The sequence below is a fragment of the Lepus europaeus genome, chromosome 12 (genome assembly GCF_033115175.1).
Source record: "Lepus europaeus isolate LE1 chromosome 12, mLepTim1.pri, whole genome shotgun sequence".
Classification (NCBI taxonomy): domain Eukaryota; kingdom Metazoa; phylum Chordata; class Mammalia; order Lagomorpha; family Leporidae; genus Lepus; species Lepus europaeus.
In genome coordinates this window covers 57,907,240-57,933,352 of record NC_084838.1, presented here as the reverse complement: position 1 = coordinate 57,933,352, position 26,113 = coordinate 57,907,240, and the positions used below count along the sequence as shown (strand labels likewise).

At 37.5% G+C, this 26,113-nt stretch overlaps 1 protein-coding gene across 10 annotated transcripts in view; it reads left to right on the top strand.

The window, feature by feature from the left end:
* LOC133771829 (endophilin-A1) overlaps window positions 1-26,113 on the top strand; it is a 717,118-nt gene that overhangs the window by 254,582 nt on the left and 436,423 nt on the right. For 9 of the 10 annotated variants that reach the window (XM_062208164.1, XM_062208168.1, XM_062208165.1 and 6 more), the window contains 2 exons: window positions 13,651-13,742; window positions 22,597-23,132. In XM_062208164.1, the coding sequence (XP_062064148.1) occupies window positions 13,651-13,742; window positions 22,597-23,132 (628 nt within the window). The remainder of the gene's footprint in view (window positions 1-13,650; window positions 13,743-22,596; window positions 23,133-26,113) is intronic. The other variant, XM_062208166.1, reaches the window with a different exon arrangement.

The window sequence follows — 26,113 nt, the reverse complement described above, 5'->3', positions numbered from 1 at the left end:
CATTTTTCCTCAGAACTTTCTCATGTTCGCTTTTAGAGTAAAGGATTGCTATGAAGTGTGGAGATACATTATAGAGTGTTAACTATTACCACCCATCCCCATGTCAACCCTTGTTTTGGATTGCCTTGCTAACTAGATACCCAAATATTTTCTTCTTCATATTGACATTCAAAAATTTAATAAAATGTTTCCATATATAATTTGTTCTAAATCACAATTTCTTTGAATGTCTATTTATTCATTATTTGTCAATTAAAATATTACTTTGTTCCAAGGACTTTTTTGGTATATGTTTTTGGATACTTTTCTAGTACATAGTCATGTGCTAATTCAAGACATTAATTGCCTTTTAAATTTCTATTTATTTGAAAAGCAGAGTGACAAAGATGTGGAAACAGAGGGAGAGGAAGAGAGGGCAAGAGAGGGACATCAATCTTTCATCTTGTCTCACTTCGAAATGCCAGCAACATCCAAGGCTAGGGCAGTCTAAAGGCAAGAGTCCAAAACTCTGTCCAGGTCTCCTACATGAGTGTCAGGGACCCAAGCACTCAAGTCATCACCTGCTGAATCCCAGAGTGTGCATTAGCAGGAAACTGGATAATGGAGCTGGGTCCTGAACCAGGCACTTTAACATGGATGCCAGCATCTTAACTGATGATCCAAAGCCCACCCCACCATCAGTTCTTTATGTTAAATCATTTCTTGTCTGGGCTTCATTTCCATTTTCTTCTAATTCTTTAATCTTTGACTTTTTCCTCTGCATTCATTTTATCTGAAGACTTTCATGTATTAGTAATTCAATGTTTAGCCATGTAGATTCTTTTGTTCTTTCTGTTAAATCTGTAATGATGTTTTTTGCTTCTCAAGTTATTGCCTCAGCTCTTTAAATTCCTGTTTTATTTTTTTTTTATTTTTATTTTTTTTATACAGAAGATCAGTTTAGTACATATTAGGTAAAGATTTCAACAGTTTGCCCATATAGCAATACAAAGTGAAAAAACTACCATTGGAGTACTAATTATAGCATTAAATAACAATGTACAGCACATTAAAGACAGAGATACTACATAATAGTTTTTTTTAAAAAAATTAATTAATTTTCTATGCCATTTCCAATTTAACACCAGGTTGTTTTTTTCATTTCCAATTCTCTTTATATACAGAAGATCAATTCAGTAGATAATTAGTGAAGACCTCATCAGTTTGTACCCACACAGAAACACAAAGTATAAAAATACTGTTTCAGTACTAGTTATAGCATCACTGTACATTAAGGACAGATCCCACATGGGATGTAAGTACACAGTGACTCCTATTGCTGACTTAACAATTTGACACTCCTGTTCATGGCGTCAGTAATCTCCCTAGGCTCTAGTCATGAGTTGCCAGGGCTATGGAAGCCTTTAGAGTTCGCTGACTTTAATATTATTCCGATAGGGTCATAGTCAAAGTGGAAGTTCTCTCCTCCCTTCAGAGAAAGGTACCTCCTTCTTTGATGGCCCTGTTCTTTCCACTGGGATCTCACTCACAGAGATCTTTCATTTAGGTCTTTTTTTTTTTTTCCATGATATCTTGGCTTTCCATGCCTACTATACTCTCATGGGCTCTTCAGCCAGATCTGAATGCCTTGAGGGTTGATTCTGAGGCCAGAGTGTTGCTTAGGACATCTGCCATTCTATGAGTCTGCTGTGTATCCCGCTTCCCATGTTGGATCTTTCTCTCCCTTTTTGATTCTATCAGTTAGTATTAGCAGACACTTGTCTTGTTTGTGTGATCCCTTTGACTCTTAGACCTATCAGAGCCATCAATTGTGAGCTGAAATTGATCACTTGGACTTATTTTCTTTGCATGTTTTGTTATTTTCTGAGATTTTATTTTTATTCGGGTATTCAGTAAACTATTTTCTACCTTTGTGTTTTCCTCCAGATTGTATTTTAAGTCTGTATTTCATTAACTATACAGTTTGTCTAATAGAGAACGTTTTCTGTTATAGAGGGGATAACTCAGAATTTCAGATTATAATCTGGCTATATCAAATGGGTTGTTTCAATCTGTTACGCAGGCTCGACCCAGGAGGCCCGCATACTACCAGGATGATGGGGCGAAGGCATTCTTCCACAAGCACCAGAGACAAGTTTCAGTGAACATGTTCACTTTATTAACAAACACACACACAGTTTTTAAGGGCAGGCAGGGGGCCAGCACTATGGTGCAGTGGGTTAAAGCCCTGGACTGCAGCACTGGCATCCCATATGGTCACTGGTTCGAGTTCCAGCTACTCCACTTACAATCCAGCTCCTTACTAATGTTCCTGGGAAAGCAGCAGGAGATGGCCAAGTCCTTAGGCCCCTGAACCCACGTGGGAGACCCAGAAAAAGAACCTGGCTCCTGGCTTCAGATTGGCACAGCTCCAGCCATTGTGGCCATTTAGGGAGTGAACCAGCAGATGGAAGACCTCCCTTTGTCTCCACCTCTCTCTGTACCTCTGTCTTTCAAATAAATAAAATGAATCTTTTTTTAAGAAAAAAGGGCAGGCAGAAGGGGCGTAACTAATTCAGGGCAACACTAATTCTATGGGATAGAACCGATACTGGTGCTGCTATGCTTCTCTAATCAGTTTGAAGGTCATGTAGCTGGGATAGCTTTCCAGGCAGTCCTTAGGGGCTTGGGCCACACCTCAGTGCTGTTTACCTGATTGGCAATTACAGGGCCCTTTAACAGGGAGCGGTGGTGGGGAAAAGTGCCTGGGGCTCCCAGCACCTGCCAGCAGTCAGGTTATGGGGTCCCTTCTCAGAGGTATGGTGTGCCATGTCCTGTCAGCCTCCTTCATGGGCAAGGCAGGCAGACTATCCGACAAGTACATTATCAACCCCACTGTCACAGGAGTTCTCCTTTTTCTTTGCTAAGACTACTTCTGCTTCTCTTGATTCCTTTCTGTAGATTCACGTTTCCATTCAGTGTTATTTTCTTTATGCCTAAAGGACTTCCTTTATCATTTCTTGCAATGCACATTTAATAGTAATGAATTTTTCAGCTTTTGTATACTTGTAAAAAATCTCATTTTTTATCTCCATTTTTGAAAGGTTTTGTTGCCAAGTGTAGAATTCTACATGGACAGTTTTTTTTTTTTTCTTTTTAACCCTTTAATGATGAGCATTATACCATCTCATTGTTTTACTGTACATATTATGTCTGTCTGTCCTTCTTTCCTTCCTTCATTCCTTCCTTCCTGTTGGGCATTTCTTTTCCTTGAATGTGGATAGTTTCCTCACATGCATGTGCTGATTAGTACTTAGGTAAAGACTTGAGTGGGACCCACTGTAGGTCTTGAGAGCTCTCCATTTCTTTGAGCAGTTAGATCTCTCCTTGGTAGCATTTTGTCCTACTACATCTAGCTTATTTCCCTCTCTGGCCACCAGGTCTCTCTGAATATAGGAAGATCGGACTCCACTGAGATTCCCTATTTCTATGCTGTGGCTTGGAAGCCCTCTCTAAGCAGTGAACTGAGGAAATCATAGGACCCACTTTCTTTGTTTTCCTTCTCTCGGGGATGTCATGCCCAATACCTGAACACCATTTTTTCATATATTTTGCCTAGTTTTTAGTTGATCCATATGGAAGAGTAAATTTGGTCCCTCTGGCTTACTTTTATTTTTATTGAACCTGTTTTCCCTGGTTTAAATCCCAAATCTACATGCATAGTAAACTTTCTCCATGTACCAGATGTTGTATTTCTTACTTCCTGCTACCTGTTTCCCCTGACTACTTTTATAAGGGTCTGAAAGTTAAACATGTCCTTCAAGTCAACATTACCTTTCCTCTCTAATCAGTTCTATCTCCTGCAGACCTCCCATGTGAACACTTTACGCTCCTACCACATTAAATATGTCCTCATGGAAAATCACAGTTCATAGTGTAATGAGTCTTTAATAGAATCCAACAATATCTTTCTTGAGAGCTCAGCTGAGCTGAAGAGAGCTGAGCCTGCAGTGTGTGTGAATAGCTGATTTAAGTCAACAAGCCACAATGAAAGCTCCGATTGCCTTTAATTACTTACTGAGAAAGAATAAGCAAGAGGCTACCATGAAGAATGTGCCAACTTGCCCAGTTGTTTTTCCCCTGCAGCAGACTTCAGGGTTGTCTCACTGTCAAGGGAACCCCAACAAAAGAATCCTATATTTTTGTGGTCCTGGGGAAGGCCAGAATGGATGAGAATAAGGGAAAATATCTATAGTAAGCTCCACTATCAAGGAAGACCCTGCAGAGGAACCTGAAGATGCCTCAGCCAAAGGACTCCATTAAAGAGGCCTCCAAATATAGGCTCTCAGGCTAGGGTTATGGATACATGTTATGTCATGGTTGACCAGGGGACTTGAGCCATTGACCAGGGAAACCTAAATCCTTGACTACAACTTCTGACACTGCAGTCCATTGGCTGTGTACGCAGTCTGGTTGGGGAGGCCTGCCAGGTAAAGCCTTTTTGATTACCTATCTCCGGGCTTTAAAAATCACCCACAGGCTTCTGCCAGGCACTACACTCCTCATGCTTTACACCCAGTGCAGAACTATGTTCATAAAACCACTTCTTCTGGAGTTTTTCATTAAAGATGAGGGCTTATGTATCAATCAGACAATGTAAGAAAGAAGCAAAGAGGAAAACTCATTCATAAACAATAGCAACCATTCATTTAATTGGATATGGAATGAGTTGAGTATGTGAATACTGACTATGAGTTGGCTGAAACAAATCTTGCTGCAGGTCATCTGATTTAGCTCAGTTTCAGGAAGCAAATTGAGTTCATTCCTGTTCCACATATCTGATCCTTGACCACAAAAGGACAAGTATAAAACATGCATAACATGCCTAAGTTTGTAACCTCTACTTACATTTCTTTGGCTAAAGAAAGTCTCATTAAATATAGCCATCAACTATTCACGTTATCAGTGTTAATTTCTATGGAAGGTTGGTAGAACATGTCAGTTTTTTTTTAAGTTCTTATCCATAGTCTTTCTAGAAGTCCTTTGTTCTCTTGAAAAGATCTAGTAGGTATTGCATTATTCCTTTCAGAGATTATTAGTAAAAAGTATGACAGCCAAACCCTGAGGCTTAATGTCTTAATGTCAGCCTCTTGGATTTTGCAATGAATGCTGCCACGATTTCAATGATTGCTTCTTTTATATGGTGACAAAAATTTTCATTTTACAACCTTAAAAATGAATAGGAATGAAATGGTCACTTTAGAATATGATTGTCATTTTTTAAAAGATTTACATTATTTATTTGAAAGGCAAAGTTACAGAGAGAGGTACAGACAGAGAGAGAGATCTTCCATCTGCTGGGTGACTCCCAAAGTGGCTGCATTGTCTGGAGCTGAGCTGTTCGAACCCAGGAGCCAGGAGCTTCTTCTGGTTCTCCCGTGTGGGTTCAAGGGCCCAAGGAATTGGGTCATTCTCTCATGCTTTCCCAGGCACATTAGCAGGGCGCTGGATCAGAAGTGATGCAGCCAGGACTCGAACTGGTATTCATATGGGATGCTGGCACTGCAGGTTTGAGCTTTAACCCACTGTTTCTCTCTTATACTCTCTTTCTCTCTCTCTCCCAGGCACATTAGCAGGGAGCTGGATGAGAAGTGGAGCAGCCAGGATGTTATATATTAATGTTAGCTGCCACAAAACACACAGAACACCGGAGTAAGGGAAAGGGTTTATTGGAGAACACCCAACAGACCGGAGTGAAGAAGCGGCGAAGGGAGAGAGAGAGAAAGAGAGTATAAGAGAGAAACAGAGAGGAGAGGAGCTAGCCAGGAGAGAAGAAAGATGAGAGGAGCAGAGAGGAGTCGAGAGAGAGAGCCAAGAGACTAGAGGAGGAGGCTAGAGAGAGAACCAAGAGAGCAGAGAGAAACCAAGAGAGAAGAACCAAGAGAGCACGTGTTCAGGAACAGGCCCTTTTAAAACTTTGCCAGAGGGCGGGCAGGGAAGCAGAAGCAGCGATTCCCATTAGGATGGGGGTGGAGGTTGACCACAGAGGTTGGGCCATGTGGCCACCTGGCTAAAACTGCACCAGTTTCCTAACACAGGACTCGAACTGGTATTCATATGGAATGCTGGCGCTGCAGGCTTTTAATCCTCTGCACCACAGCACCAGCCCCTGTGATTATCATTTTTGAGCTAAAACATGTGCTGTTTATACTCTTGTGGAACTGTTTTCTTCCTACTTTTTACCTGTTGAATTTTTTAAAAAAGATTTATTTTATTTGAAAGACAGTTACAGAGAGATGTAGGTCTTCTATCCACTGGTTCACTCCCCAGATGGCTGCAATGGCTGGAGCTGCGTGGATCCGGAGCCCAGAGCCAGGAGCCTCCTCCGGGTCTCCCACATGGGTGCAGGGGCCCAAGGACTTGGGCCATCTTCTACTGCTTTCCCAGGCCATAGCAGAGAGCTGGATCAGAAGAGGGGAAGCCGGGACTAGAACCGGCGCCTACATGGATGCTGGCACTTCAGGCCAGGGCATTAACCCACTGAGCCACAGCACTGGCCCCTTTACTTATTGAATTTTATGATGAGTGGTGAATTAAGCCTGTGAATATAGAGTTGATTAAGATTATGTCCTTTCAAAAACTAATGAAGAGAGGGGAGCGGGGAGGGGAGAGCAAGAGAGTGAGGGAAATGTGTTTGTCTTCTTGGAACTGTACCTATGGAATGCATAAAATATTTTTACATTAATAAAAAATTTTACAAGTATTGAAACTTATACATTTCCTACACTAAAGCCAGTTTCTTTCCAGATTAGATTTTTTTTTTTTTAGGGTTTATTTCTTTATTTGAAAGGTATAGTTACGTAGAGGCAGAGAGAGAGAGAGAGAGAGAAAGAGAAAGAGAGAGAAAAAGAGATCTTCCATCTGATGGTTCACTCTCCAAATGTCCGCAGCAGCTGGAGCTGGGATGATCCAAAGCCTGGAGCCAGGAGCTTCTTCTGGCTCCCACACAGGTGCAGGGGCCCAAGCACTTGGGCCATTTTCTACTGCTTTCCCAAGCCATAGCAGAGAGCTGGATCGGAAGTAGAGCAGCCTGGATTTAAACAGGAACCCATATGGGATGCCAGCATTGTGGGTAGAGGCTTTACCCACTATACCACAGTGTCAGCCCCTTAGATTATTCTTAAAGTACCTAGTCAAGTACAACCAGGAATGATCATTTCACACCATCAGCATTCTGCATTGAGACTTCCTCAATCAATTTGACAAATTTATGATCTGTACTTGTTGTAGCATGTTATTCTAGGTGCCAGTTTGCCAACATGTAACATGGGTGACTATTTTACTTAACCTCTTGTGACATATTTTGACTACCTACCATTATGTTGTAAACTTAGGGCCACATAATTCAGATTTCAATTGCAGCAAAGCCCCATTTATACTTACCAGTTTCTGTATCCAGCAGCTCTTGCTGTAGAATTAACAACTGCAAAATCACAATAACATGCAATAGTTTTGGGGTCTGTGGATCATTGTCATTGCAGAGCCTTAGGCTTATAGGTCTGTGCTTGGCTAGAGTACTTTAACTTGAGACTGCATTGTTGGATTCAGATCTTCACATTTGCTAATTTCAGCACAAGGATGAACCAGCATTGACTGTCTAGGCATGTAGTTTTCAAGGTGGATGTTTGAAACTTCTCAAGGACAAGCAGAAACACATAATGCCTTGAGTTCTGAGTTTATAACAGACCCACTCTCATTTATATCCACATTCCTCTGGTTAAAGAAAATCAAGTGGCCAAGCTCAACATCAATGGAATGGGAAGCTATGGCCCTTCCATGAAAGTGTAGAAGGGAGTAAGCATTAGCTGAATAATGATCTGCCATAGTGTGGTATAAGTCAGTAAGAGAAAGCATAGTGGGGATATTAGTACATGTTGTCAGTGTTCATATGAATGGGTTTCAAAAATATTTTACTCTAAAATAAACTTATCTTTTAATTCTACTTTAACAAGCTTTCTGCTATACCCTTGTATATGACTTTCTAGATGGCCTGGTCCAGTCCAGCAATAAAGCTTCTAAAGTAGAATAAATAGTTTCTAACTATCAGATTTTCACTAGTAATATTACTTAAAAGAAAACATTGGGACATTTAAAATAGTGTGTAATTTGTGTTTAGAATTTCTGGCAAGTATTTCAAGTTTACTTACTAGTAAGGAAAATGTTAGAATATGATTATTGTTTAATAATTAAGTAGTTCTTATCATAATTTATTATATATTCATTAATCTATAGAAGATATACTAAGTACCTAAAACATTAAAGAGGATAAACAACAATTGATCTGCTGGCCAGTGCTGAGGTGTAATGGATAAAGACACCACTTAAAATGCTGGCATCCTATATGGAAGCTGGTTCAGTTCTAGCTGCCCTACTTCTACTAGTGCATCTGGGAAAGCAATGAAGGATGGCCCAAGTGCTTGGCCCCTGCAGATATGCAGTAGACCTGGAAGAAGCTACTGGCTCCTAGCTTTGGCCTGGCCCAGCCCTAGCCATTTATGACCATTTGGGGAGTGAACCAGTCTCTCCCCAAATCCCTCTCTTTGTAAGTCTGCCTTTCAAGTAAATAAAATAAACCTTAAAAAAGGGATTATTCTAAATATATGCAGTATATTTTGTAAAGAAGGAGAAGGTCAGGCTGTAGTTTTATTTTTTATACTATTATCAGTTGCTAAATTATCTAGGATAAGAATATTTTTTCCAGCCCTACTCTTGGTATGTCAATAGCAGACTTCATCTCATATGACTTGTTTATTTAATGACTTCCTACTGCTAGCACAGTAAAGTCCAGATTTTTTGATCTCACTAATATCTACCCTCTACCCTTTGCCTACCTCATTAGCTTTATCTTTCATATGGTTAGCCTTAATTTTCTATCCTGGAACTGAAAATGAAACTCTCAATATGCTATATCATTTAAGAACCCTGCATAATTGTGTTCTTTACTCTCTTTCATTCCCTGTCAGTTCCATCTAGAAATGACTTACTCATTTTTACCAATTGGGTTAGAGTATAATCTCTTATCAGAGCTTTTCTAAGATGTCTTTTCTGTGCCCTCATTATATACTATATACACTGTATGTATAAAATGAATATATATATATATATATATATATACACTGATGTATATTCATTTTTACACAATTTGGTGTTGCTGCTATTAGGCTTAAAGACATCCTTCCTTCTAATCACTGATTCTTTAAAAAAGAAAGCAGTAAAATAGATGATTACCACAGATTTTAAGATTAAGAAATTATTTTTTAAAAGAGCAAAAGTATTAATTTTAGGAATATAGGAAAGTATTAAAGTAATTTGAAACCAAAATGAATTAATTAATTTATAACATAAAATAGACATGAAACTAAAAACACAAATTAAAATATTAAACTTGGGGCCAGAGCTGTGGCACAGTGGGTTTAAGCCCCAGCCTGCAGCACCAACATCCCATATGGATGCCAGTTCGAGTCCTCGATGCCCCACTTCCAATCCAGCTCTCTGCTATGGCCTGGGAAAGCAGCAGAAGATGGCACAAGTCCTTGGGCCCTTCCACCCATGTGGGAGACCCAGAAGAAACTTGGCCCCTGGCTTCAGATCAGCTCAGCTCTGGCCTTTGGGGCCATTTTGGGGAGTGAACCAGTGGACAGAAGACCTCTCTCTCTCTCTCTTTCTCTCTCTCTCTCTCTCTCTGGCTCTACCACTCTATGCAACTCTGTCTTTCGAATGAATAAATTAAATCTTTTAAAAAATAAAATATCAAACTTTACAGAGCTAAAAAACTAAAATATAAAAATAAGAATTATAGTGTAATAAAACACTTGAAAGTAGAAGGAAAAAAGTTAAAGCAGTTAAAACTTACAGATTTAAATCCTATCATGAAAATAATAAGAGTTTTATAAGCTACCAAGAGGAATTAAGGATAGCATACTAAAATCTCTATATCCCAACTTTGTGAATTAATGGAATCAAAGACCCCTGCTCAAAGGCATTTTAAGGCAAAGAATCCAATTCATTAGGTGTACTTTACAATGAAAAGGGGGAAAACAGGCTATTTATGCTCTTGTTTATCCGCACTCTTCCTAGGAAAACATACTTCAATTGTTCTAGCAACTTTTTTTCTGAATAGTTGTAGTTGTAACAAAAATGTCCCATGGTCAGTGTTAACCAATTGAATAGATTCTTTCAAGGCTCACACTTTAGTAAATTCAAAGGGGATGAATTGACTCTCAAGAAAGATTTGCCCAGTATGATAGTTCTGTGGCATGACTGAGATTCCTTCCTGTCCATCAGAAGCAGGATTGATTTCTTGTTCTTCCATCTTAACTGTCTTAAATGGGACTTAGATTTTATTGCTTTTCACAGGAGAATAAAAAGTAAAAAGTTACAGAAGAGTAATTATCCAGTATAATTTGGGAACTCGAAAATAAAAACCAGAAGTATGATGCTGTGATGTATTGAGCAGTTTGAATGAAAGGAAATTGGAAGGTCTTAGAATCAAGTCTCTGTAACCTTCCATTGTTTCTCTTTCTCTTGAAGGAGTACACAAAGGGGCTTTTTGAAGGAAGTGAATTCATTTCCTTTTTTTTTTTTTAAGATGTATTTCTTTAATTTGAAAGTCAGAGTAACAGAGAGAGAGGAGAGCAAGCAAGAGAGAGTGCTCTTCCATGCACTAGTTCACTACACAAATGGCTGCAGTAGCCAGGTCCAGACCAAGCTGAAGAAAGTAGCCAGGAGCTTCACCTGTGTCTCACACATGGGTGACAGGGCCCCAAGTACTTGTGCCATCCTCCACTGCTTTCCCAAGTGCATTTGCAGGGAGCTAGGTAGGAAGAGGAGCAGCTGGCCTCCAGGGGGCACCCATATGGCTTACCCATACGCTATACTGCCGGCCCTAGGAAGTACATTTTTTTTTTTTAATAAAAAAGTATGTTTTATTCAAAACAACTCAAATAGAAAGCAATCCAAGTCAATTATCAGGAGAACATATATGCCTGTTGTGGTATTTTCATGGAACAGTATTCAACATTAAAAATGAATTAAGTAAATCATAACAATGTGGATCAATATCATTGTTGTCAATTGAATTATGTCCCCACAAATTTCTTATGTTGAAATCCCAGTGAAATTGTATTTGTAAAGTAAATGAAATTTTAAGGGCAGAGTCCTACTCCAGTAGGATTGGTGGCCTTTGTAAAAGAAAAAGAACTCAGTCCTCTTGATGCATAAACCAAATCCTGAAATCCTTGAAGGGGGAGAGAATCAAAGGACAGAAAATTGGTTCTTTGTTTCTCTCCATGGCCTACTCCTAACAGTATTTTTTTTTTAAGATTTATTTATTTGAAAGACAGCGTTACAGAGAGAGAGAGAGAGAGAGAAAGAGAGAGAGAGAGAGAGAGAGAGAGAGAGAGAGAGAGAGATGTGTTCCATCCACTGGTTCACTCCCCAAATGGCTGCAGTGGCTGGAACTGGACCGATCCGAAGCCAGGAGCCAGAGCTTCCTCTGGTTCTCACCATGTGGGGCAGGGGCCCAAGGACTTGGGCCATCTTCTGCTGATTTCCCAGGACATAGCAGAGAGCTGGATCAGAAGTGGAACAGTTGGGACCCAAACCTGCATTCACATGAGATGCCAGCACAGCAGTGGCAGCTTTACCTGCTACACCAAAACGGCAGCAACTGTTTGAGTATTCTTTATTAAAAATTGTGAAGGTGGCCAGCGCTGCGGCTCAATAGGCTAATGCTCCGCCTGCGGCACCAGCACATTGGGTTCTAGTCCCGGTCAGAGCACTGGATTCTGTCCTGGTTGCTCCTCTTCCAGGCCAGCTCTCTGCTGTGGCCCGGGAGTACAGTGGAGGATGGCCCAAGTGCTTGGGCCCTGCACCCACATGGGAGATCAGGAGAAGCACCTGGCTCCTGGCTTCAGATCCGCGCAGTGCGCCGGCCTCAGCGCACCGGCTGCAGCGGCCATTGTGGGATGAACCGACGGAAAAGGAAGACCTTTCCCTCTGTCTCTCTCTTTCGCTGTCCACTCTGCCTGTCAAAAAAAAAAAAAAAAAGAAAAAAAAGAAAAAAATTGTGAAGGTGAGAAATATGCTTTTCAGTTATAATCAAAGGTTAATATAGTTAGCCTATTGACTAGTGAGCCTTGCACTTACCCAGGAATGAAAAAAAAAAAAAAATGAAACAACAAATTCTTTCTAAAATCAACCTTTAGCATTTATTTTATTAGTTATTTGTTAGCACTCTATGCTGTTTGAATATACAACTATTACTTTTAAGAGGAAATATTGCACTCAGAATTATAGCAGATATTTAAATGACTAGAATGAAAGAATTGTATTTGCATATTATTTCTATATTGTTGAAAGAGTGTTGTAAATGAATTCAGCACCATGGCGTTAGGGGACTAGAAAAAGAAACATGGGAACTGATAGATTATTATCAAGGTAAAGGTACTTATTCCCAAGGTGGCAAATTCTACCTATTCTAGCTTTTATTATCCTAAGGATAGTGTTCTATTTATTTCATGAGTACAGAAGTTTTAATTGGGTATGTCATGTTTCAAAGACAAAAGAAATGCCTAATTCACTCTAACAAACTTGTTAGTCACTGTTTATACCAAGAGGATTTCTACTCTACAGAGAATAATATTGTTTTCTTTTTCCTTTGTTGATAAATCAAAGTTTTACCCTGACCTACAGCAGACAAGAATACTTTAAAGAAAAATCGTCTCAAGTTAACAGAATTGCATCCTTTTAGCTTTATGTATTCTTTGCCCCCTTTCTTATTTTTTAAGAAATTGAATATACAAAAATAATCTGAGGAAAAGATGTTAGTTAAATTTGTCCCAGTACCTTATCAGATAAGAGTGAAGTTATTTCTAGGTCTTTTTGTATTTTGATTTTAACAAGATTTATACAGGTTTGTGGTAATTTTTTTTTTCTCCTTTGAAGTTGTTAAGTTGCTTACAGATTTTTGCTTCATTGAAAAGGTTTGGATCATCAAAATTGTGTAGCCAGCATAGAAATGATTTGTAGAAACTACTTTACCCCTATACCTGAGTTTCTATTTGTTATGAAGTCTCAAAAATTCAAGAAATGAGATTTTTTTTCATGGTGTACCCTGCCCAGTGCATGATCTTTCACTTGAAAAAGAAGGTGGTGGTAGGGGGTTATACAGTTTCAGTCTACCCTAATTCTGTTACTGTTTGCTTTGTTCAGCAATCGCTCTGATCCTCCTGGCAGGGAACATGATCCACAGAACAAAACTAGTAGTGACTGTGTAGATAAAAAGGCAATGAATTCAGCTTTTAAGGCAAAGGGGGAATAGTCTACAAAGAATGAAAATAGGAATAAAAGTATACCATTGTTAACCTACAGATCTATTGTACTTTTGAAAATCTTAACGCTGTATAAAAAAAAGTGACAGTACAAAGATACATAATTATGTGACTGAAAATCATGAAAAAGGTCACTGTTTAGTTACTGGCCAAATACTTGACAAGAAAATAGAGTAGATTATTTATAATTGAAAGACCAAAGAATTCTTTTGCTTAAAATGACAGGACAGTGTTTCAACAATATATTAGGTACCATAATATATTATTTATTCTCTACCAGAACAACTCTTCAGATACGGTGAAGATGATGGGGTCAAGAAGAGTACTACAGAGAAGAATGAGAAAGAAATGTTGGAGCAGACATTACAGAAGGTAGTCTAATCTTCAAGATATTGAGCTGAACAAGTTAAATCTGACTTTTAACATAAAGGATTATGTTTTAAAATGTGGGCTCATGATCTTAAACCTTATGTGAATCCTTAATTTAAATTCATAATTCAAAATCGTTGGCTTACCAAAATGGGGTTAAAGAAATCAATGTTAGTGAAATAAATGTATAAATACTTGTGCTTTTGTTGACATAGATTAGAAATATTTTCAAACACAAAATGAAGAGATGAAGACAATAGAAATTAACAGAATTTAGACTATATGTGCATATTAGTTAGGAATTTAAAAGGTCATGATGAGACTCCACTATACTTCAACAAACATACAGATTTACAGTATTTGTACTAAAAAACTGAGCATACTTATAGCTCTACTGTAATAAAATGGTAATATGTTTATATTTTAATTTTAAATTTGAAAATATACATGACTTATCTCATTTTAGATAAAAATTTATACCCATATGATTTAGTGTAGCTCTCTATATTTTAATAAGAAAATCCATGTCAATCCTGTAAATATAAGATAGCATCCCTACCATTAATAAAATACTATTTTAAAATCATAACATTTATCTTGACAATTATACATCTAATTTATATTTTTGGTGTATAAAGACAATTAAGTGGTCTTGATTGTATTAACTCTTGTAAAGAAAATGTATTTAAATTCTTTATAACTCATTTGGCTACACCTACACTGGATTTTTAAAAATAAATCTTTAACACTTAGGTAATGCTGTAAGTGCACAAATATATAAACAAAAATATCAATGTAGCTACTTATATTTCTTGCTTCTGTGAATTCACTTGTAGTAGATCTAGTGATTTACAGCAGATGATGTGATTCCCTATATTTCGAATACTTGCCATATGGTCAGGTATCAAATGCTGTCATCTCATGATTACTGAATGACATACGTCAGGTTAATATAATGACACAGAGAACAAGAAATGTACCCTTTCATTTATCTTGAGATAAAATGAACAATTGAAATAACCCATGCATTACCAGCTAGGCTGTCATATAGTTTGTACTAGGCTGCCATCTTTGTTCCAGAGCAGTATTTTTGTTTACCATATCTTATATAATTTTTGTTTCTATGAATTTGTAAGATTATGCTAGTATTTATTGGCTTAGGGTAGAAACCCTAAAAACATTCAGTATATCAACTGCCATAAACAACACTATAATGGTGAATCCAAAAATCTATTTTAAGAGCTGAAAAACCCAATAGAAATTATTTTTATACTAACATATTCTTTTCTATATTAACCTAATATAGATCTATGAGTCACAATTCCTTGTGTTTGTGTTTTGTTGTTCATATATATATATATATATATATATATATCATTCATTCACTCAAAATGGATTTAAGAGAGTAGCAAGAGGAAAATAGTGTTTCTATGTACTGGAAATGAAATATAGACATAGTTTTTTTTTCCTTAATAGAGCTGATATTTTGTTTTCGTAGATTATTTTTAAAATAATGAATCGGCACTTCACACTGTTTTCGGCTGAATTGCATGCCTCTTCCCCACTTTTATGTTGATGTTCTAATCTCCAATATTTCAGAAAGTAACTTTATTTAGATATTTATTAAAGATATGATTAAGCTAAAATGAGATTATTAGGTTGGACAATAATTCAGTCTGACTGACGTCCTTATAAGGAAAGGAAATTAGGATACAAATACAGAGCGGAAGACTCTGCAAAGATACAGGGAAAAATATTATCATTTACAAGATAATAAGAGGGGTCTCATAAGAAATGAAACCTATTTATACCTGGATACCTTGATCTTAGATTTCTAGATTTTAAAACTGTGAGAAAGTAAATTTTTGTTGTCTAAGAAACACACTATGTGGTACTTTTTTATGGCAGCTCTAAGAGCTAATATACACAATTTACAATGTCAAGTGATTTATTTCCATTTGGTAAATTATTTTATATGTGCATTACTAAAAAAAAAAAAACAACAGCGTGAACTGATGTACAACACTCAAACCGAATGCCTTTAACAATTCCCCAGATTCCTGTCCCCAAATATATGTTGGAATTTACCTTTTTTATTTTTAAGAATGAATTAATTTTTATTTATTCAAAATAGAGAGAGAGGAGCTGGCAGATTAAGGCACTGGCTTACAACACTGACATGCCATATGGGCACTGGTTCATGTCCTGGCTCCTCCATTTTTGATCCAGCTGTCTGCTAATGCCCCTGGGAAAGTAGCAGAAAATGGCCAAGTGCTTGGACCCCATGTACCCTCAGGAGACCTGGAAGAAGCTCCTGGTTTCCTCTTCTTTATTTTTCTCCCTCTCCCTCTCTCTCTGTAATTCCCCCTTTCAAATAAATAAATCTTTTAATAATAATTAAAAAAAAAAGCAGAGGGAGAGAGAAGGAATGAATGCTGCTTCACTTCCCAAACTCCTTTAATGGCTGAAGCTGGGCAAGGCTGAATCCAGGACCCCAGAACTCAATCCAGGTCTTCCACATGTGTGCCTGGAATCCCACTACTTGAGACATCATCATCTGCTCCTTTCAGGATTTGCATTAGCAGGAAGCTGGACTTGAAGGTGGGGCTGGGACTCAAATCCAGGCACTCCAGTGTAGATGGAGGTGTCCCAAACTGAGCTGAATGCCTAACCCCTTTCTGCTTTTAGAGTCTTACATTCAGCCTAACAGTTTTTGAGAGTATACACTAAAGAACACTTTAGTAGGTGCTGTGTACTTTCCCTTACCCATGTCTTTAGAAGTACTGTCATTGAGTTACTGTTTGCTCTAATCGTATACTTAAATACAAATACTTTTGACCAGTTCTTATGCGAAACCATAGAATCACATTAGACTTTAAAGGCACATTTTCAATTTTCACGTGTATGGCTGACTGGTGTGGTAACTTTCCTTCCTGTCATCAGGGTCACAGCTGACTCTCCCATAACACAGAAAGGTAAACAAAGAAAAGCATAACAAATATATTTAATTCAAGTTTTATGTGCTATGTGTCTATTCAGAAATAAAGACCCTCAGATCCTGGGAGAACTCTATTTTTATGGGTTGGATTGATGGAGAATGAACAATCACAAAGAAACGTGATTGCAGTGGAAGGTGTCAACTAATGGTAATAGACCGTGTTGTGGAACACAGCAAGACCTGTTTGCTCAGACTCTTGATCTCTCTCATTACATTCATTTCTCTGGACTGGGGGTCTTCAAGAAAGAAAAGAAAGTGACCTGTCTGGATCTTATAACTTCTTTTGATTGAGATGAATTCTAGTTTCAATGACACACCTTAGGGAATAGGAATTCTAGTTTGTATGATTCACTTCTTGAGAGCAGGAGAGGCCAGGAGACATAAGCCAGGAGGTCAGAGAGACCTTGTTTCTGACGCCCTTGAGCCCTTCAGTATAAAGGACTCAGCATGTCTATGTGCTGTACTTGGGGATTCTGATCTGAGTTCCAACATGTGTAAAATTTTCATGAGTTTTAGTCAAAAAATACTAATTTCCAAAATTGAAATTTCACATTTCATGTTTATTTACTACATCTGTTTATGAAAGTGTTTTATTTTAATTAAAAGTTTAAGGTTTTTTTATTAGATACTACAGCTTATTTACCACAAGAAATTATATTTTATTTCAAATAGTTTTTTTAGAAAGGTATTAAGATTAGGGGCTGGCGCTGTGGCATAGCAGCTAAAGCCACCGCCTGCAGTGCCAGCATCCCATATGGGCACTGGTTCAAGACCCAGCTGCTCCACTTCCAATCCAGTTCTCTGCTATGGCCTGGGAAAGCAGTAGATGTGGCCCAAATCCTTCAGCCACTGCACCCGTTTGGGAGATCGGGAAGAAGCTCCTGGTTCCTGGCTTCAGATTGGCACAGCTCTGATGGTTGTGGCCAAGTAGGGAGTGAACCAGCGGATGGAAGACCTCTCTCTCTCTCTCTCTCTCTCTCTCTCTCTCTCTCTCTCTTTCTCTCTCCCCTTCTCTCTCTGTGTAACTCTGACTTTCAAATAAATAAATAAATCTTTTTTTTTAAAAGAAAGATATTAAGATTAGTAATAGGTGCAGATGTTATGGCACTGTGAGATAAGTGGTCAGTTGGGACTTTTGCATCCCATATAGGAGTACTTAGTTTGAGTCCCAGGTACTCTGTTTCCAAGCCATATTTCTGGTAAAGCATCCTGGGACTTAAGTGTTTAGGCCCCTCCCACCCACACAGGAGACTCAGATGGAGTTGTGGACTCCTGACTTTTGGGGCATTTGGGGAGTAAGCCAGAGGATGGAAAATCTTTTGTTTCTCTCTCTCTCTCTCTCTCTCTCTCTCTCTCTCTCTTCTTTTTGTCTGTATCTCTTGCTCTGCCATTCAAGTACATGAAGATAAGCATTTTTTTAAAAGTTAGTAATAATATCAACAATAATGACAATAATGGTGAATTATTTAGAATTACCTGTCTGTGAGGAACTGTGGTTTACCATCATATTTAATATAACAAAGTTACAAATATTACTATTCTCATTTCATATATAAAGGTTAAATATTTTATTAGCTAAACCAACTAGAACTGGACAATACACATCTGATTTATGATTCCATTTTCCTTCAGATGATATTGCTTCTTTTTTTTAAAAGATTTATTTACTTATTTGAAAGTCAGAGTTACACACAGAGAGAAGGAGAGGCAAAGAGAGAGTGAGAGAGGTCTTCCATCCACTTGTTTACTCCCCAATTGGCCACAATGACCAGAGCTGAGCCAATCCAGAGCCAGGAGCTTCCTCTGGGTCTCCCATGTGGGTGCAGGGGTCCAAGGACCTGGGCCATCCTCTACTGCTTTCCCAGGCCACACCAGCACCCATATGGGATGCCAGCACTGCAGGTGGCTGCCTCACTCACTGTGCCACTACACCAGCCCCAAATATTGCTTCTCATTAATACTTTTATACCACCACTATCTAAGCCCCTTTAAAAAAAAGTTTAATTGTTTTCTTGCACAAAATACATATTTAAAATAAAGTCTATTCTACCCAGTCTACTCTGGAATTGAAATTAATTATGGAAAGTGTACTGTTTGGGTAGTAATTAAAGATCCACTGAGGGAAATTGAAGAGCATATAAAGTAGTGATATTCCTTATTTGTCTGGAGCAATTCTTTAATGAAAGTATAATAAAATTCAGAGATAGAGTGATTTGGAAGAATTAAGTTTGTGTTTTCATGAACACTATGTTTTTTATCACATTTCCCAGCTCTCCAATAAACTATTGCAATGAGAAGGAGCAATAAAATCTCTTTCACAGAAATATACAGGATCAACAATAGTTTGGTTAAATATTATTCATAAGTTTATGCTCATATCAAGAATATTTCCTATAAGAACATAGGTCCAATAGTAGATAAGTATATTATACGGTGACATAGAAGCAATTAAAATTAGGTGAGATTCTTCAAACTGTATTGGGAAATATCTGCCCCAGGGTGGGATAACCAACCAGTAAACTACTGTTGAATTAAATGAAGGAATTTGAATTCAAAAGAGCAATAGGTGTACAGAAGTATATGTAACTCTGAGATGACTGAAACTTATGTTTAGGAAACAGCTTACATATTCACAAGTTCAGTAAACTGGAAAAATGTTAAGAACCCGTATAATTTTGATCTTGTTCATTTCTGTAATATTACTTTGCATCATTGATTATGGTCTTAGTCCTTTATGGCTGCTATAACTAAATACTAGTATACTGAGTAGCTTATAAAAAACACAAATTTCTTTCTCATAATTTTTGAAGTTTAAGTTGAGAAATCCAAAATCAAGGTATTCACAAATTTGATATCTGCTGAGGGCCTGCTTACTGTGCTTACTTTCTAGCTTTGTCCTCACATGGTTCAGGAGCTAGACAGGTCTTTGGGATCTCTTATAAGGGCATTAATCCATTCATGAGACTCTTCATTTATGACCTAATATACCCTTCAAACACCCCACCTATCACTTTAATGATCACATCATTGCAGTTGTCAACATATCCGAAATGTTTCTGATTTGAAGAATTTTGTCTTGAAAGTAAAAATGCATTTATATCAATTTCCAATCATTTACATTTCTGGCATAACCCTGGTTCTTTCTTAATTCCAATTCTTTACTAATTTTCCCTATATTCCTGGGTAACTCTTCTTTCTCTTATGGCTTCTGGGATGGTAGAAGTGTTGTAAAATCCTGAACGTTAAAGCCAAGTTCATGGCAGGAAAGGTTTACCTCTGTATAATTTAAGTTTTCAGCCTCTCTCCTTTTTCTGTTTCAGTTCTAGAAAGATAATTATTGGTCTACTTGCCTCATGTTTTTGAGCTGATCAGAAGAGATAATGTTTATAAAACTATTCTGTAAATAGTAAAATGTGTTTTATAAAGAATAGTGTTTATCATTTATTTTTCAGTATCTACTCTAAATCAGCTCCTCCATTAAATTTCATGTTCATGAATTAGAATTAATTGCTCTTATGTGGATGTTCAGACTTATGGCACCTGAATCAAATTGCTTGTTAGGTTTCAATATGCAAGTATCTGTTTTCCAAATAGTTTTTGGAATTCTTTAATGTCAGGAAATACTTGTTACCTTTGATGTGCCCTACATGAACATCATATATTGACACAAATGAAGAAAATATATATGCAAGCTTGAAATAATTCGGAGTTAAAATAAAATTGTTAAGACTTTTGATAGAACGTTGGAGCTGTGACACACTGAGTGGCCTTCAAAGCAACATTGTGTTGAGGACCTCTGAGTGTACCTTGTTTCTCCCCTCCCAGTATAGGGAGAGGCTTTTTGCAAAGTGACCTAAACAGCTTAAAGTGCAGACTGTGCCTGCCAAGGAAGGAATAGTTCCCTCGGCTTCCTTCCCTGACTTTTCATGAACTAAACTCACATCACAGGAAGAAAGATCGCAGTCTGTCAACATACTTAGACAGACTTCTGTCACATATCATTGTCTTGTATTTTGGTCCCCAAAGAATTATTTAAAAATTATTGTCTATCTTGGGGGCCATAGTATGTTCTCCATGCCTACTGAGTTCCCCTAAAAAGTCAGTCAATGATTGTTTACAGCCCTTGTCTCTTCTGTTGAAGTACAGTATTTTTTTTTCATACTATTTGTTAAACTTTTTTACTTAGTGTAAGGTTAACTTTATAATCATTAAGTAAATTTAAAGTAGATCTCTGTAAAAATTAAGAATGGGAATGGGAGAGGGAGGAGGAAGAAGGGTTGGAGCGTGGGTGGGAGAGAGGGAAGTATTACTGTGTTCCTAAATCTGTATACATGAAATACATCAAACTTATATAACTTAAATAAAATTTCAAAAGAAAGAAAGTCAATCATTTCCATTCCCTAAAATTAGTCTACAGTTCCTATACTCCTTTCCCTTATAGAACAGGGTGTATATATATATATATATATATATGCATATATATTTATATTGCTATTGAGTTACTGGCAGGGGCAAGGTAGGGGTATCACGCTTGTGTGATTTACCATGTCTGGTGATTTTTCCCTTTTACCATGTTAATAAATGTGTGTACCTTTTCCCCTGTTAATTCTATCCTTGTAAATCTATTACAGCAAATCTTCAGACAGCAGAAGGAAAATTTCTACTTGCCCTTAGAAAACTGAGCACCACTTGACTACTAAGTTATATTTTTCTTTCTTTTTTAAAATTTGTATTAATTTATTTGAAGGTCAGAGTTACAGAGGGAGAGACAGAGAGGGAGAGATCTTCCACCCACTGATTCAGTCCCCAGAGGGCCAGGAACTTCATCTGGGTCCCCTACATGTATGGCAGGGGTCCTAACGCTTGGGCGATCTTCTGCTGCTTTGCCCAGGCCATTAGTAAGGAGTTGGATCAGACCTGGAGCAATTGGGACAAGGAGGTGGATTGGAAGTTCAATAGCCAGAACATGAGCTGCTATACAGATGGGTTGCTGGTGTTGCAGGTGATGGCTTTACTCACCATGCTACAATGCTGGCCTCACGTTTTCCTAATTTAGAAAAAAAAAAGCAACTCAATAATCATAGATTGTTTTGTATTTAGTCATTACTTTTTTTTTTTTTTTTTTGACAGGCAGAGTGGATAGTAAGAGAGAGAGACAGAGAGAAAGGTCTTCCTTTTTGCCATTGGTTCACCCTCCAATGGCCGCTGCGGCCTGCGCATCGCGCTGATCCGAAACCAGGAGCCAGGTGCTTCTCCTGGTCTCCCATGCGGGTGCAGGGCCCAAGGACTTGGGCCATCCTCCACTGCCTTCCCGGGCCATAGCAGAGAGCTGGCCTGGAAGAGGGGCAACTGGGATAGAATCCGGCGCCCCAACCGGGACTAGAACCCGGTATGCCGGTGCCGCAAGGCAGAGGATTAGCCTGTTAAGCCACGGCGCCGGCCTAGTCATTACTTTTTTAAAGTTGTTTGAGTATTAAAGAAAAATATTAATAATGCAATTTATGTATCCCTTTCTGGACTTTTTGTGTAAATTTTTTATCTGAAAATATGTTTTCATAATAAATAGCCTATAAGCAAGACACATAGGAGCTCAGAAAACTCTGCAGTGTATTAGCATGCTTACTTCTGTGTCACTTTGTATAGAATTTTAACTTACCATCTGTCCTTTATTCAGCAGATGTATTATTGCACTTTTGAATGTATTCATCTATGCTACCTTAGAATTACTTAAGAACTAAGTACAATGGGTTTATTTTGTCCTTGTGCTAATTGCAATTTTTTTCATCAGAAATGATAATAAAAATACAGAAGATTATGGTTTTGGATTTTTAAAGGCATAAATTAAACTCTTTTGTTTAGGTCATTGAGTTGGAAAATCGGCTAAAATCTTTTGAGAAAAGATCGAGGAAATTAAGAGAGGGAAATAAAAAATTAATACAAGAAAATGATTGCCTGAAATCCCTCTTACAACAGCAGCAAGAAGATGCAGACACCAGAGAAAAAGAGCTAGAACAGCTCCTAAAGGAGAGTAAAGATGTAGAAAAAGACAAAACTGAACTTCAAGTAAAAATCAGTGAGCTGGAGAGAGAAGTCACTTCCCTGAGGAGACAAGTGGCAGAAGCTAATGCAATGAGAAATGAAAATGAAGAGCTGATGAATCCAACAGAGAAACTGCACCATTCAGCTGACAAAGTTAAACCTGAGATGGCCATCATGGATGTGAGATCTGGGCACTATGATTGTAAAACAACTACTACCAAGGTTAAATTTAAAGCTGCCAAGAAAAAGTGCTCTGTGGGTCGTCACCACACTGTTCTCAATCACTCCATCAAGGTTATGAGCAATGTGTTTGAGGACCCTAGCAAGGACGGCTGGCAGGATGTGAGTGAAAGCAGGTAAGGCTCTCATTAACTTAGCTCTGTGGTGGGGACACTGTGCATATGTAAAGTACTGGCAAATGGAGATTGAATTTCAACTACTGTCGATTTGGTATTCAGAAAAAATACTGTCAGATCCTTTGAAATATCTTGGGAGGTCTTGTTCTGAGCTTATTGACTGAAATTTGCATGCAAAATTAGCCACAACTGCATGAGTATTTGAATAGGTGCCAGGAAACCCAAAAGAAGGCAATGCTTGATTTCTTCCAGTGATGCTATTTTCATGCAGTCATGAGGCTTGAAATTGACAGTTTGGCAGGTTGATTTAATTTGCTGGCCCTTTGCATATTCACCACTGACAGCTAAGGATTCCCAGGCAAGCCTACTAAGTCAGTTTAGTTATCTTGTGACATGCCAACCTGGGAGGAGAAACATTTTTCCCCCTTAATTTAGTTAGATAAATTTTGAATGACCCATTTCAGCTTGTTACCAGATGTCTACAAGCTGTTTAACATCCTTTAAATTAAGAACCATCTTCACTAATTATTTCATGTATGTATTATGCAAAGTCATTGTACTAACCTTAATTGAATGGTGGTTAAAAATTATTTCTTAAAAGTTATACAGATTTCTAGTCTTAAATTATTTAACACTTAGAGAATAACAACAGGAGAATACTAAAAATCTATAATTTTCTTTATTTTACCCCTGACTGTAATTCATATATGCAATTGAAACATATCAGTAAAACCACAAAGGTAAATGAATCATGGAGATCTCTTTTTTATACCTAGAAAATAGGGACATTCAGTGTTGACAGAATTGCTAACAGATTATCTAAATTGCTATAGTTTTTAAAATTCTGTCTTGTTTATAAATGGCATATGTTTTTTTTTTTTCTAGTTCGTTGCTGTTTTCTTTTGTTTTTAAACTCCCAATAGTCATTCTGTTTTAAATTTGGGATACCTATTGATAGTTTTCTTAATTACAGAGAGATCTGAAAATTATGTTAAAATGTGGTTCCCAAACATGGTAGAGGCAGAAAGGTGTGCTACCTGAGGGTCATGGCTGACAGAAGACAGATTAACAAGAAAAACATAACATGTGTAACTAATCAAAATTTTACATGCCATGAATTGAAGACTCAAAGAACCAGGGAAAGCTTTCCATTTTTATGCTGAGATATGATTAAGAATGGATAGTAACATTGAAATGTGATTGGACCAAAAGGGTATGAACTAATGTAATAGACCAAAGCGAGAAACTCAGCAAGGCCTGTTTGTTCAGATTTTTCTTGGTCTTTCCACGTGGCATTTCATCCTCTCAGATATGATAGGACCCATTCTCTAATGAAGGTCTTATGATCTATCAGACAAGGTAGGTTAGAGAATTTCTTTATGGTCAGCTCTTACACAGAAAGGTATGGGAAAATTTCATGCTTTTAAGCAGTAGGTCCTGCCTTAGGGAGACAGAGGTTCTAGTTTATGTGACTTGCCTTGGGGAGGAGGGATTCTGGTTTGTGACTTGCTTTGGAGAAGACTGAAGGGCAAGAGAAAGGAGGACAGGAGAAGGTCAGAGAGATCTTGATTCTGAGGCTATCCAGAGTTCTTTAGTTCAAGGTATTATGCATGCCAAACTGCCATAATTTGGGGTATTATTTTCTGAGCACCAATGCTTGTTTGCATATTATAATCACCTAGAGCTCTTATAAAAATCCCAAAGCTCAGGCCACACCTCAAACCAGATAAATTACAATGTTTGGCACATGGTATGGCTTTAGTATGTTTTTGAAGCTTCCCAGCTGATTCTAGCACGCAGACAAATTTGGAAACTACTGTTTTAAATTATCATCTTGTCAAGCCCCTTGACCTCAGGCAGGTAAAAAAAAAAAAAAAAAAAAAAAAAAAAAGCTGAAGAAACAAATTTATTAAGGTAAAGCTGAAGGACCAAATCTGCATTTCATTTCCTTGTTACCTCTTACAAGGTTCTTTTCCCCTTTTCTCAAAAGCAATTAGAGATGAAATCCTACTTAATTTAAAATTCACTAAATATTTACCTATTACAATATTCAACAGGTTCATGGAAAATGGAATTAAAGAAGCATTTATTTTGTTGCAAATTTTTTTCTCAAAATATGCATTTTCCATGAACTTTTTGAAATACCCTCATGTGTCTTCAAGGAAATTCAAGTTTCAAGTACCAAATTTATTGCAGCCACTTGGTATTATCACAGTATTCATAATTTAGTAGTATAGTTTATGTGTGAGTATGTGTGTATGAATAAATGCATAAAGTTAAGTAATGCACTCTAACTTCATTATATTAGTGCATATGCAGAAGGTCACATATTTTATGAAATGTATCACACTATATCTCTTAAAAGAAAGGATTGTCATTGAAGTTATTTAGCAGTAAAACTCAATTTTTCACTGTGAAGATTAAGTGTTAAATTTCCTGCCTGACAGAACATTCTCCTAGGAATCAGTCAGGTGCAAAGAATTCTCAATTAGAAATCCTACAGTGGAACTTTAGGGACGTCAGAAGGTTCTATTTCTTTTACTTTTTTACTTTTTTACTGAAATACAAGAAAGTTATTTGGATACTGAGAAAAATGGAGCTTAGTCATATGTAATAATACTATTCTGTATAATTATTACCTCATTAATATTTATTTCCCATAGTTGAATAATACTTACCAGAACGTGCCCATTTAGGATGAATGATAACCAGGAACTGTTTATACATTCAAAAAGAAAACATAATTTTTGTATCCCTGGCAAAGTGAAATTTTTAGAGAAAAGCACAGAATAAATAAATATATTAATTATATTATAAAGAGTTACAAAATTGCCATCCCAAAATAAATAAGTTTGGCATAAGGATCATTTTGTGCTGGATGCAATTAAGAAAAAACAGGTTTAAGAAAAGCTTTCTACTTTCCTCATGAAAATAGGATGTAAACTTACAAAAGTGTCCCTCCTCATCTGTCTACCAGGAAG